The sequence below is a fragment of the Silurus aristotelis genome (genome assembly GCF_946808225.1).
Source record: "Silurus aristotelis genome assembly, chromosome: 4".
Taxonomy (NCBI): domain Eukaryota; kingdom Metazoa; phylum Chordata; class Actinopteri; order Siluriformes; family Siluridae; genus Silurus; species Silurus aristotelis.
Window position 1 is genome coordinate 19,240,710 of NC_139577.1, and position 14,397 is coordinate 19,255,106.

Genomic DNA, 14,397 nt, shown 5'->3' on the forward strand with positions numbered 1-14,397 from the left:
AATAATTTAAGTTCATTTTTTTTCCTCATTAATGTACACATAGCACCTCATATTGACAGAAAAACACAGAATTGTTGACATTGTTGCAGATTTATTAAAAAAGAAAAACTAAAATATTACATGGTCCTAAGTATTCAGACCCTTTGCTCAGTATTTAGTAGAAGCACCCTTTTGATCTAATACGGCCATTAATCTTTTTGGGAAAGATGCAACAAGTCTTTCACACCTGGATTTGGGGATCCTCTGCCATTCCTCTTAACAGATCCTCTCCATTTCTGTCAGGTTGGATGGTAAACGTTAGCGGACAGCCATTTATAGGTCTCTCCAGAGATGCTCAATTATGTTTAGGTCAGGGCTCTGGATGGGCCATTCAAGAACAGTCACGGAGTTGTTGTGAAGCCATTCCTTCGTTATTTTAGCTGTGTGCTTAAGGTCATTGTCTTGTTGGAAGGTAAACCTTCGGCCCAGTCCAGAGCACTCTGGAGAAGGTTTTCGTCTAGGATATCCCTGTACTTGGCCGCATTCATCTTTTCCTCGATTGCAACCATTCGTCCTGTCCCTGCAGCTAAAAAACACCCCCCTCAGCTGAAAAACACCCCTCAGCATGATGCTGTCACCACCATGCTTCACTGTTGGGACTCCATTGAACAGGTGATGAGCAGTGCCTGGTTTTCTCCACACATACTGCTTAGAATTAAGGCCAAAAAGTTCTATCTTGGTCTCACCAGACCAGAGAATCTTATTTCTCACCATCTTAGAGTCCTTCAGGTGTTTTTTAGTGTCTTGCACTGAGGAGAGGCTTCCATCAAGCCACAAAGCCCAGACTGGTGGAGGGCTGCAGTGATGGTTGACTTTCTACAACTTTCTCCTATCTCCCGACTGCATCACTGGAGCTCAGCGAAAGTGACCTTTGGGTTCTTCTTTACCTCTCTCACCAAGGCTCTTCTCCGCCGATGGCTCAGTTTGGCCGGACGGCCAGCTCTAGGAAGGGTTCTGGTCGTCCCAAACGTCTTCCATTTAAGGATTATGGAGGCCACTGTGCTCTTATGAACCTTAAGTGCAGCAGAAGTTTTTTTGTAACCTTGGCCAGATCTGTGCCTTGCCACAATTCTGTCTCTGAGCTCTTCAGGCAGTTCCTTTGACCTCATGATGCTCATTTGCTCTGACATGCATTGTGATCTGTACGGTCTTAAATAGACAGGTGTGTGGCTTTCCTAATCAAGTCCAATCAGTTTAATCAAACATTTCTGGACTCAAATAATGGTGTACAACCATCTCAAGTTGGAGCAAAAAAAATGGATAGCACCAGAGTTAAATAATAAATCTGCAAAAATGTCAACAATTCTGTGTTTTTCTGTCAATATGGGGTGCTATGTGTACATTAATGAGGAAAATAAATTAACTTAAATGATTCTAGCAAATGGCTGGAATATAACAAAGTATGAAAAATTTAAGGGGGTCTGAATACTTTCCGTACCCACTGTATAAGACTTTTGAAATCAACTCCCAGTCATGTAAAAGACCGAATAATTTCAGTTGACATTATTTAATGTAATTAGAATACTTTTAAGTACTTTTAGATTCGAAAAATTAACTGCTTAAAATAGATACAAATACAGCGAAGAATAGCAGGCACACTATTCACTTAAAAAAAAAAAAAAAAAGAAAGTTTGCCTTTAGAAATGTTCATAGGGCATCTGGTTTAGATAAGTGATGTGTATCAGGACTGGGGTGGTGCAGGATCTGACCAAAAAGCAGAATCTTGCAAAACACAAACATGTGACTCTGCATAATGCATCCATGCTAACAGTATGCTCAAGATTGCAGCGTTTAAAATCAAGATACTATTCTGTTTACATTTGAGGAAAACAGAAGTAAATTTGGCTGAAAATATATATAAAAAAAACATCCTCATCACATCGCACATTAAATCCAATCACTGTCTATTTAGACTAATTATTACCCTGAGTGTAGTTTAGGTTTAGGAGCTGTCAGAGCTAATGTATTAGTAAATACTGTAATCTTGTATTAGCATCACAAATGCAACTTTTTTTTTATGATATTTCAAGAGATGTGATAAGCAGTGTATAATGAGGTGAAATTGAAACCACAATTATAAAATGCATGACTGGTTTTGGAAACATTTGGCAAATATTTCTAAAGAAGCAGTTTGAAAGCCTCAGGGTAGCAAAGCAGGTGCTGGATGAGTTCCTTTGGCCGCCATTAGCTCTGCTCCTAATGAGGCTAGTGCAGATGTGGCAGTGTATTTCATTAACCACCTTCTTCACCCAGCCCTATGAGCCTGTTAACAGAGAATCGCCACTTAAATACTCGCCTGGTATTTTGATCTAACTCTGCTTGTCTAACAAGCATCTTTTTAATAATGATAAATGAGAGAGAGTGTAAGCACATTAACCACTGTACCATATTCTAAAATGTACAAGTACAGGACTTACCCGAGTACAAATCCGTGGAGCGTTCAGGGCTAATTTTGTCATCTGTGGAAGCATAACGTCAAACAGATACTGTGCCTCTGTGTGCTCCAAGCCCTATGAATGGGAAATGAAGGGGTTACTAGCTTTATTAACTCTAGAGGTCACATGAACGTAGGGTCATTTGTCAGCTTTTGAGTAACTGAGCCATAAAATGGAATGAAAAACAAAATCAAATCTGTTTTTACAAACAATGAAAAGATCAACAACATAAGCCTCAGTATTTACTCTGAATGACTGAACTTTACACAAATAAGAATAGCAATAAGTAATTGGTTTATTTACCTTAATATAAATTGAACAATGATCTACGAAATACAGCAATTAATAGTAGGTTTTATTTAACACTCAGTGTTCGTAGTACGTTATTATAACCTTTACGTTTACAGCATTTGGTAAACGACCTTATCCAGAGCTTCTTATATTTTCTCGTTCATACAACTGAGTAGCTATGGTGTTAAGGGCCTTGCTCGGGGGCCCAGGAGTGGCATGTTTGTGTGGGATGAATTTGAAATTGCGACCTACGTATACAAAGTTCGGTGCTTTAAACAATAAGCTAACTCCTCCTCATGATCAAGTGTTCTGCACAAGCTCTGTTCTGGTTAAAAAAAATGTTAACCTGATATTGCAATGCTACGAATTTCAAAGCTTCCTCAAATAAAAACAAGACTGGAGAGCAATTTCAGAGCCCTTTCATATCTGTAGGGACAGTAACAAATAAAGATCTCTTGATCAGAGGTTACAGAAACACTATTGTGCAATATCAAACAAACCCCCAGTAGGGAATGACATCAGTGGAGTGTAAATAATAAGAGTGGGCTTTGGAAAGCATTTAGTTCAGTTTTGCCACAACTAAAATAAAGCCAACTCCCCCAACCCCACACACACACACACACACACACACACACACACACACACACACACACACACACACACACACACACACACACACACACACACACACACACACACACAAAATAATGCTTTGCATTAACCACTCCCATTCGGACGGATTTCATGCTAAACTAGCTGGCTCAGCAGTCATGTGTGATTTCAGCAAAAACGAAAACGCTGCTGTTTTTTTTCTCACAATGATTTACAGCGCACTTATTTACAAACATATCGGCTGCTATGGTCACTGTGATCAGTTAACGGCCTCATTTCATCAAGGTTACAGGGCATGCCTGGCTGATTAAATGGGATTCCTGGAACAGACGGGAATGGCTAAAGGGAACTTCTGGACAGGAAGCACTGACTGACAATTTTGCCAAGGAACGTTTATATGGCTGCAAAGAAGGCCTGACTAAACTCTGTCATAAGTAATGACCCAACTGACATCATAAAACGCTCCTCTGGGCATAATGAATTTGGTTGGCTGACAGGGCAAACGAGACGCCGCTGAAGTAGCAAGACTTAGAGCTTTCTAAATCAAAAGCATCCTCATTTCCAAATTCTGCTCATGCAGCTCAGAGAACTGGCCAAGACGAACACACTCCTCATCTCTATCCCTTCTTACTGCACCTCTAAGAAAGGAAGCCAAAGCGTAGGTTTCAGAAGCAGTCTGACAGCCAATTTACCATTTGCTTAATTAATTTGTCTAATGCATGGTGTAGTGAAACTCAAATTGGAAATCTTATTTAGAAGGAAAATAGAGCGAGCAGAATTCATATAAATGCTTTATGTTCACTTTCGACTGAGCAGGCAATGCTGACATTTATCAGACCCCACCTCAGTGACACTTCCATTTCAGACACGCATTCTCAACAATTTTACAAGACAGGTCCTCATTTGTTTTTTTTTTTTGCTTTTTTACATAACCATTATACGTGGACTGTCAATCAAAAGAGCCATGCAACAGTCCTTGTATTTGAGTTAGACAGATTTTATATATATATATATATATATATATATATATATATATATATATATATATATATATATATATATATATATATATATTTGAAAGTAGTCCTATTCAAACATTTACAAATCAAATGAAATAGACTGTTTGGGGAGCAATAATGTTTCTTTTCACAAACGCATTAGAACACAAGTTCCATGTTTCTAATCTGAGAGTCTAGTGCCCTCTGTTGATTAAATGAAGACTAAGAGAAATCTGAAAACTTAATGCATGCTGTCACAAAGCTGGAAAAATTTACAAAATCAATGATACACAAGCCAAACTGCAGAAAAAGACAAGTGAGGAAGTGACGTGTTTAGTGGTTCCAGGGAAATATATATATATATTTTTTTAACAAATACACTGTCCAAGCTGTGAAAGTTTCATCTATCTATCTATCTATCTATCTATCTATCTATCTATCTATCTATCTATCTATCTATCTATCTATCTATCTATCTATCTATCTATCTATCCATACACATACACATACACATACACATACACATACACATACACATACACAATTTTTATTTATTTTTTTTTATTACAAAAATAACTTTTTTTTTTTTTATCTTTTATTTGACCTGAATCTATAGAAGCCCGTTTCCGGCACATAAAAAAAAAAAGTTGCCTAATTCCTAATATTTTTCACGTGAACAACCAGTAATCATGTTGTCGGACTGAAGTTTAAAACTGTTGGTGTATGAATAAAGCCTCCTCTGCTTCATCTGTCTTATTCCATCTTCTCCAGAGCTGATTGTTTGACAGAGTTCTCTCCAGGGATCGGAGGCATATTTGAAACCATGCAATCCTACTGATTGTAGCCCATTTAATTTTTAATGTGTAAATCTTTCTGGCACTACAGAGGGGGTGACTGGCTGATTGGGGGAAAAAAAATGTTTTTTCATAATTGCGAGAAAAAAGTCGGAATTGGGCAAACTTTTTATTTGTATGGCAAGAATGGGCTTCTATATGAATCTTCTCCTCGCCCCGCTGTTTTCTCCCCGTTCCTCCATTTTCTATTCACCGCCTTTTGTGTTTACCTGTTTAGCGGGTGGTGCATAAGTAATAATGGTTCCGTGGGGAAACACAATGCTCTGTGTGTAGTTAAATGGACTAAATGAAGCATCAAGGCAAATAATTTTTGTACTCAAATTACACGAGGAATCTTTTCAGCTCTATAACATACACACACAATACACAATCGATTGACATACATATACATACATATATATATATATATATATATATATATATATATATATATATATATATATATATATATATATATATATATATATATACACACAGTACAGACCAAAAGTTTGGACACACCTCATTCAAAGAGTTTTCTTAATTTTCATTGTGAAAATTGTAGTCACACTGAAGGCATCAAGGGCTATTTGACCAAGAAGGAGAGTGATGGGGTGCTGCGCCAGATGATCTGGCCTCCACAGTCACCGGACCTGAACCCAATCGAGATGGTTTAGGGGTGAGCTGGACTGCAGAGTGAAGGCAAAAGGGCCAACAAGTGCCAAGCATCTCTCGGGGAACTGCTTCAAGACTGTTGGAAGACCATTTCAGGTGACTACCTCTTGAAGCTCATCAAGAGAATGCCAAGAGTGTGCAAAGCAGTAATCAAAGCAAAAGGTGGCTACTTTGAAGAACCTACAATATGACATTTTTCAGTTGTTTCACACTTTTTTGTTATGTATCTAATTCCATATATAATTCCACGTGTTAATTCATAGTTTTGATGCCTTCAGTGTGAATCTACAATTTTCAAAAAGTTGTGTCCAAACTTTTGGTCTGTACTGTATGTAATAAATATGTAAAATTATATATATATAATATATATATATATATACACATACACAATTTTATAGAAATTTTTGAAATGCAATAACATAAAATTTTCCCTTTACTCTAACTAGGACACCAAACCTGTTCCAGCATGACAATGCACAAAGCAAGCTTAATTAAGATATGGTTTGCAAAAGTTGGAGCAGAAGATTTTGATTGGCCCGCTATAGAGTTCTGACCTAAACCCTATTAAACAGCTTTGGGATAAAACACCCCAGACCTCCTCGTCCCTACACCAGTACCTGAATTCACTAATGGCCTTGTGGCTGAACAAGCACGAAACATTGCATTAGAGTGCATAAAGCATTAGATATGTTAATTCTCCATAAATATGAAAGTGTGTGTCAGTCTGTAGATTATTTTCTGCAACCGACTGGTGTCCCATCCAAGCTGTATTCTAAAAACCATAGCTGGTGTTCCTGGGATTGGTTAAAAAACTGATGTGACACAAATCAAGGATAAACTTCTCGGTTGGGAATTTAAAAAACCCTGAACTTAAAAAGACATGCTTCATTTCAGTAAACTGCACTAATGGTTTTAAGTAGACCCCTTATAGATTTAATGGCCCACTTTAATTAATGTGCCAAGCTGTAAAATCACATAGCCAGTAAGTGATCTACGCAATGATGGCATTTGCCAGTAAAATTATTAAAGCAGGAATGAGGAATGCTGAACTCTTGACAGGCACTTGATTACTGAAAATAAATGGCAGGCACAGAAATGGCTTTTAGCCTAAGATGCGATACAACTAACCACCTTTTATTTATAGTACAGGAAAAAATTATTCACATCACAAAAATGGCATGAAAGCTAACCACATCCTAATGTGGAGTTTTTAGGTTTAATTCAAATCTTAATCAGTTTGCTCTCAGGAACCAGTTCACTTAGTGCAGAGTCGAACTAAAAAAAAAGTCCTCGAGATAACGTTTTATCAATATTCTGATAGACAGGATAGAATTAAGAAGGAGATTCCAATTTAAAAGGTATGTTATAAAATGTGTGGTTAATTGTCTAACAGAACAGATAAATAAATAATGAATATATTATTATATAATTATAATATCTTCTTATAATAAAAAAATGATTAATTCTTATTTATTAAAGTGCCATTATGAAAGCCAGCCAAAAATCCATCTGTTGAATGTGTTTGCTGGCGGTAAGCAGGTAAACAGGGCGCCACTCTCCTGCCAGCTGTTGCTCGTCACACTGAATGCCCACCTGTGGTAATTGGTTGGTGCTTGATGCCACTGAGCCTCTAGGGATCGAGCACCAGAAGGGCCAGACACAGACTGCTGAGTGTGCAGCCACTCTGAGGCTAAACTGCGCTGTCACTATGACTGATCAAAGCAATGGCCTTTAACCGCGGCACTAAATTAACGGTAGACACAAATTTCTTCAGAGACGCTCTTTAAAAGCACATTCCATAAACGACTATATTTGTCTGTTCCAGGAGTCTGTTCGTTCTACAGAAAACTAAGAAAACACTTCACACTATAACAATTCGCACACTTTTGCCAATATTTTTTTAAGCTCACATGTAATTGCTATATGCCAAGATAAAAAGGAATCACCCTTTTCTTTTCCACAAAAGCATTGCATATTTGTATTTGTAATTTTCAGGCAGATTGTTGTTTTTTTTTTTTTTCTCTGTTTAATATTCCTATTAGTGGAATAAGCATCAGCATCATTTTTATTTTTGTATAAGCACACTTAGCAGTTACTTGCAAGAAAATATATGTACTTGCATGCAATGCAATCATGCAGCCAGGAAATTTAATGCACCTAACACAAATACATCACAAAGACGCAGACAATTACTTACATCAGTGCAAAGAACATTCAGAGCTGTGAAGTCCCATCGCTTTGCATGTGCTGCATTGTAGGTCAATATTGCTTCCTGCAAAATAAAAAAATTGCTTTAAAAAGAAAAAAACATGCTAAAATATTCAAATTCACAGACAATCCAAGTACAAATTAAACTGATGGATAGAAAAGAAAAGAAAAAAGAAAAGCAATTATAAAACAAACTTGTAATGCTCAGAACCACAATACTGTAACAATGTCGCCATCTTCTGGTGATTAAAAAAAAAAAAAACTTTCAAATGTTTTACTAATCTGAAGTAAATCTGAAGTTTTACTAAAGATTTATTAATCTGGATCAGTACACCCGTCCTAACAGTGCTCCAGAACTGGTTAACACTTAAAAGGCAAATGTGACTGAATGGATATGTCAATCTTTTCCTTAACTGCTATCAAGCAATTATCAATTCTTTCAATAACTTACTCTGTGCATTTGTCCTTTATCGGTTCTTCCGTAATTTTTTATTAGGTTCTCTTGGACCATACGTGCAATACAATAGCAGCACCAAAATAGATCTGTATGCATGCGACATTGCATCAAAACATTTTTTATTCATATCTCATTTAATTTGTTTTAAATCTAGCATTCATACACAGGAATTGATCGCATTCTTATGCTGATCGAGCTGTGTATTATATAATCTTGGGAAAAGAAATAAATATACATAGTCCAACTCACTACTCATCCAAACACAACAAAAATCCAAACACAATTATATGTACGTAATTGAACATCTTTGAACCTACCCGAATATCCAATGAACTTTTGCATTCGGTTTCCAGGGCAGAAATAATGAGCTCCCACCGACTCTGCACTCCATCCTGACACAAAATACGGACACACAAAATCTAAATTCAGTACTTACGTACAATAAAAATCAAGCTGTCTGCCTATGATCTCTGAGATATGCTGTTAGAAATCTAATGTAGGCTTTGAAGATGTCTTTGCAATCAGCCTGAGAGTTAAATATACCTCATTCTCCAAAGGAAACAGGTTCTTCTCTGAGCAGGGCATCTTGACCGTCATATCATCCCAGGCATCTCGAAACTTGCTTGGGTACGGAACAGGGACCTCACCTTCTTTGAGCAGGTCAGTCTGTAATGCAATGAAAGAGAAGTGTAAAAGTTTAGCGTTCTGGTTGTGTTATTGTGTTATATCCTTGTAATATTCTGTAATTCAACAGGAATTCGAAAACATGTCCCAAACAGTAATGTCTAAATATCAAGGAAACCAAAAGTGTACAGCGGTTCATTAATTGTGAATAACTAGTTTGTCTTTTTAGTATGAATATATAGTAAGAAGAGTAAACTGTCTTATTTAAACAACAGCTTTTTCATTTAGCTACTCAACCATCATTATGCCTTATCATTATTAAACATAAAAATAAACTTCTTCCACAATTCTGACTTCTGATGAAAAGCTTTAATGCTTTATAAAGAATCATTGCGAAATATATGGCGTGAAATAAAAGAACGCAGACGGTTTATTTAACGTCAGAATTATTTTAGATAACAAACAAACCAGTTTCATCAATTACAACACAGTGGGTGTCTATAATGCTCCACGCATCATATTTAAAAAAAATTATGAAACACTTTTGAAAGCCTTTTTAAAAGAGCATGGACTACAGCCTTAGCTTTTTTCACCATTGTAAGTACACAGGAAACATTTCTTCCTCATCAGATAGCATTTAAATACTTATTCTAATAAACTAATTAGAAAGGTCCCGAGAGTAGACACAGTGAGCCAATTAAGAGTTTTCAAGAGATTAAATAGAAATGCATAATTTCTCTTTTGCTGTCTCATCTTTTAACCAGTCACATGACAGTATGTGTAGGTTCTGTATAAAGAGTTCTCATGTAAAAGTGTAACAAAATCCATCAATGAATAACTGCAGAACTAGATGAACTTTTATAATCCCTGCTACAAGAACGAATGTACAGAACCTACCCTGATGAGCACTTTGTGATTGTCTGTTGCCCGGAGCGGGGGTAAGGCCTGAGCACACATTGGCATCCTCCTCAGCTCGTCTATTGGTGTTCCCAACCACTTCCTCAGAAATGGATCACTGAAGAGGAAAAAAGAAAAGGACCATGATAAATCAAATGATTATTACATTTCAACAAGAAAATACTTTGCCACACGTTTGCGCACCTTTTTTGTGAATGGCTGCTACTGGAGCCTTCGGATGACGGCGATGAAATTCCACCAGAGACGAGCGTGTTGGAATTATCCGTTTCCATGACTGCCACTTCACGCTTAGTGATAGTTACAGGTTCGGGTTTAGTGTCAATGATGTTAGTAGACTCTACAGGAAATGAGGATTGAGCACAAAGCGCCTGAGACTCAGTGTTGGGAACGTGCCTTTCCCCTAAGCTGTTACACAGCAAGGAATTGCACGGTGGACTTTCTGGGCTCAGCATCTCCACATCAGCACTTGTATTGTGAGATAAACTGAGAACCATCGTTGCATTTTCTGTAGATATGCTTGCTACCTTCCTAGGATTGGCTTCCGTTGCGTTAGATACAAAGGCCTTCTCTTCTATTTTAGGCTTTGTTTCAGTGACCGCTTTATCCTGGACACTGATATTAGTAGAACTCTGTCCAAGTGCCGCCTCTGTGTTAGAGTTAGTATTTCTGGGAGTTTCTTCTAACTTCTGGTCACCCCTTTGAGACGCATCAAAACGCATGTTTTCTTTCGGCTGGAAAGCATCCTTCTCATTGCACTCAATCGATTTATGATGGTCCCTTCGCATATCTTCAACAGTCACATCACTACTGATATTGCTGTGGAAACAACACACATCAAATGTCACAGAAAGGGTTCATGTGTTAAACTAATTCATTACATCAAATCACAATGAAAAAAGCAGAGTTTGGGTAAAACGGGGGCATCTACCTGTTTACTTCCATCTGGGTTTCATCCATGGTTGGTGCTAGCACATTGGTGGACAAACTACCTAAAATGCCAATACAAGGAATTCAGACTGATGCATTTGAATACTTTGCAAATGAGACCACAATGAGAAACAGATGCAGGATTACTAGATCATGTCCAATGTCAACCAGAAAACTTCTTCAAACCTCGGTGTGTTTCAGTGGCTTCCTCTGAGTGACAGTCAACTTCCAGTTTTAGCCTTTTCTCATTCTGTAAGACGCTCATTCTTTCATGTCCAAGCTGTATTTGGTCTTTCAGTAGTTGGGATTTTCTGCAGAAGCTCACCAAACTGTTGCTAATGGAACTGCTAGTATCTATTGCACAACTCGCGTAACCAGCAAATCAGCTAAGTTAGCATGCTATATAGCTCTTTAGCACCACGCTTTTCTTTGAAACTAAAGCTATAATCTTGTACCAAATACACTGAGAGCAATGCTTAGCGTTTAAACAAAAAACCTATTCAGCCCTTAGATGTTTCCTTCACTGTTATAGCGATAGCTGCCAGGTTTTTGCATATAAGCTAAGCAGCTAATTAGCTACACTGCTAATTCACGCAGAAATCTAGAATTATTTGGGTCGCAGTATAATTTTCGCACTGTTTAAGTACAATGACAGAAACACCAACTACACCTGAATTCTTTCCCCTCTTGTTTCCCGGACTGCATTGAGAACAAGCCGAGAGGTCCGTTATAGCCACTTGTTTTACTTTCAGTCTTAAAACATTCGTTTACGGCAGATACGAGAAACCAATCAGAGCCGTAATATCCGCAAATGGGCGGGACTTGAAGGAAGAAACCGTGGCAGTTAATTCTGCCGTAAGAACAGTGGATGTGTCGTAAAAACCTAGAAATATGATACTGTTTTTAGTACCTCAAGCATCACTTATTGCATACTGATTGGAAAAAAAATACTCAAGTGTATAAAGTGTTTTTCTGAAATGTATATAAATTTGTAAATGGTTTAACATTTCTTCTTCTTCTTCTTCTCCTTCTTCTTCTTCTTCTCCTTCTTCTTCTTCTTCTTTCGGCTTCTCCCATTAGGGGTCGCCACAGCGGATTATTCGTCTCCACACCCCCCTGTCCTCTACATCTGCCTCTCTCACACAAACTACCTGTATGTCTTCCTTCACCACATCCATAAACCTCCTCCTTCCTCTTTTTCTCCTTCCAGGTGTCTCCATCCTCAGCATTCTCCTACCAATATACCCCATGTCCCTCCTCTGCACATGTCCAAACCATCTCAATCTCGCCTCCCTAACCTTGTCTCCAAAATAATCTCTAATAAACTCATTTCTAAACCTGTCCATCATCGTCACTCCCAACAAAAACCTCAACATCTTCAGCTCGCTACCTCCAGCTCCACCTCCTGTCTTTTACTTAATGCCACTGTCTCTAAACCAGGGGTCACCAACATGGTGGGCACCAGGTAGGCCGCAAGGACCACATGAGTAGCCCGTGGGCCTTTTCTAAAAATAGCTGTTTCCTACTTTGTTAAATCACTGTTGATAATTATTATGAGAAATCATTAACATGATCAGTGTAGTTACATAGATGAATATCATTAATTATTAATGATAACATACAGTAAGGAAAATAAGTATTTAAACACCCTGCTATTTTGCAAGTTCTCCCACTTAGAAATCATGGAGGGGTCTGAAATTGTCATCGTAGGTGCATGTCCACTGTGAGAGACATAATCTAAAAAAAAAAAAATCCAGAAATCACAATATGATTTTTAAACTATTTATTTGTATGATACAGCTGCAAATAAGTATTTGAACACCTGTCTATCAGCTAGAATTCTAACCTTTAAAGACCTGTTAGTCTGCCATTAAAATGTCCACCTCCACTACATTTATTATCCTAAATTAGATGCACCTGTTTGAGGTCGTTAGCTGCATAAAGACACCTGTCCACCCCATACAATCAGTAAGAATCCAACTACTAACATGGCCAAGACCAAAGACCTGTCTAAAGACACTAGAGACAAAATTGTACACCTCTACAAGGCTGGAAATAGCCAAGCAGCTTGTTAAAAAGGGGCCACTGTTGGAGCAATCATTAGAAAATGGAAGAAGCTAAACATAACTGTCAATCTCCCTCGGACTGGGGCTTCATGCAAGATCTCACCTCGTGGGGTTTTAATGATCCTAAGGAAGGTGAGAAATCAGCCCAGAACTACACGGGAGGAGCTGGTCAATGACCTGAAAAGAGCTGGGACCACCGTTTCCAAGGTTATTGTTGGTAATACACTAAGACGTCATGGTTTAAAATCATGCATGGCACGGAAGGTTCTTCTGCTTAAACCAGCACATGTCCAGGCACGTTTTAAGTTTGCCAATGACCATTTGGATGATCCAGAGGAGTCATGGGAGAAAGTCATGTGGTCAAATAAGACTTTTTGGTCATAATTCCACTAAACGTGTTTGGAGGAAGAAGAATGATGAGTACCATCCCAAGAACACCATCCCTACTGTGAAGCATGGGGGTGGTAGCATCATGCTTTGGGGGTGTTTTTCTGCACATGGGACAGGGCGAATGCACTGTATTAAGGAGAGGATGACCGGGACCATGTATTGCGAGATTTGGGAGAACAACTTCCTTCCCTGAGTTAGAGCATTGAAGATGGGTCGAGGCTGGGTCTTCCAACATGACAATGACCTGAAGCACACAGCCAGGATACCCAAGGAGTGGCTCTGTAAGAAACATATCAAGACCTAAACCCAATAGAGAATCTTTGGAGGGAGCTCAAACTCCGTGTTTCTCAGCGACAGGCCAGAAACCTGACTGATCTAGAGAAGATCTGTGTGGAGGAGTGGGCCTAAATCCCTCCTGCAGTGTGTGCAAACCTGGTGAAAAACTACAGGAAACGTTTGACCTCTGTAATTGCAAACAAAGGCTACTGTACCAAATATTAACAGTGACTTTCTCAGGTGTTCAAATACTTATTTGCAGCTGTATCATACAAATAAATTGTTTAAAAATCATATATTGTAATTTCTGGATTTTTTTTTTTTTTAGATTATGTCACTCACAGTGGACATGCACCTATGATGACAATTTCAGACCCCTCCATGATTTCTAAGTGGGAGAACTTGCAAAATAGCAGGGTGTTCAAATACTTATTTTCCTCACTGTATAATAAAAGGTACATTGAGCAAATATGTTACTTCAGATCAAACTGAAAACTGTGTATATAAAACTGGTAGCCCTTTACATTAATTCGGTACCCAAGAAGTAGCACTCAGTTTCAAAAAGATTGGTGACCCTTGCTCTAAACCATACAACATCGCAGGTCTTACCACAGTCCTATAAACCTTCCCGTTCACTCTCGCAGATAC

At 38.2% G+C, this 14,397-nt stretch overlaps 1 protein-coding gene across 1 annotated transcript in view; it reads right to left on the reverse strand.

The window, feature by feature from the left end:
* Positions 1-11,825, reverse strand: part of parga (poly (ADP-ribose) glycohydrolase a) — a 28,992-nt gene extending 17,167 nt beyond the window's left edge. The window contains exons 1-8 of the mRNA XM_083539413.1: positions 11,204-11,825; positions 11,019-11,079; positions 10,274-10,906; positions 10,070-10,187; positions 9,092-9,214; positions 8,866-8,940; positions 8,081-8,155; positions 2,457-2,549 (exon numbers count right to left, since the gene is read on the reverse strand). Coding sequence (XP_083395539.1) covers positions 2,457-2,549; positions 8,081-8,155; positions 8,866-8,940; positions 9,092-9,214; positions 10,070-10,187; positions 10,274-10,906; positions 11,019-11,079; positions 11,204-11,282 — 1,257 coding nt within the window. The 5' untranslated portion in view covers positions 11,283-11,825. The remainder of the gene's footprint in view (positions 1-2,456; positions 2,550-8,080; positions 8,156-8,865; positions 8,941-9,091; positions 9,215-10,069; positions 10,188-10,273; positions 10,907-11,018; positions 11,080-11,203) is intronic.
* Between the last annotated feature and the right edge of the window lie 2,572 nt (positions 11,826-14,397).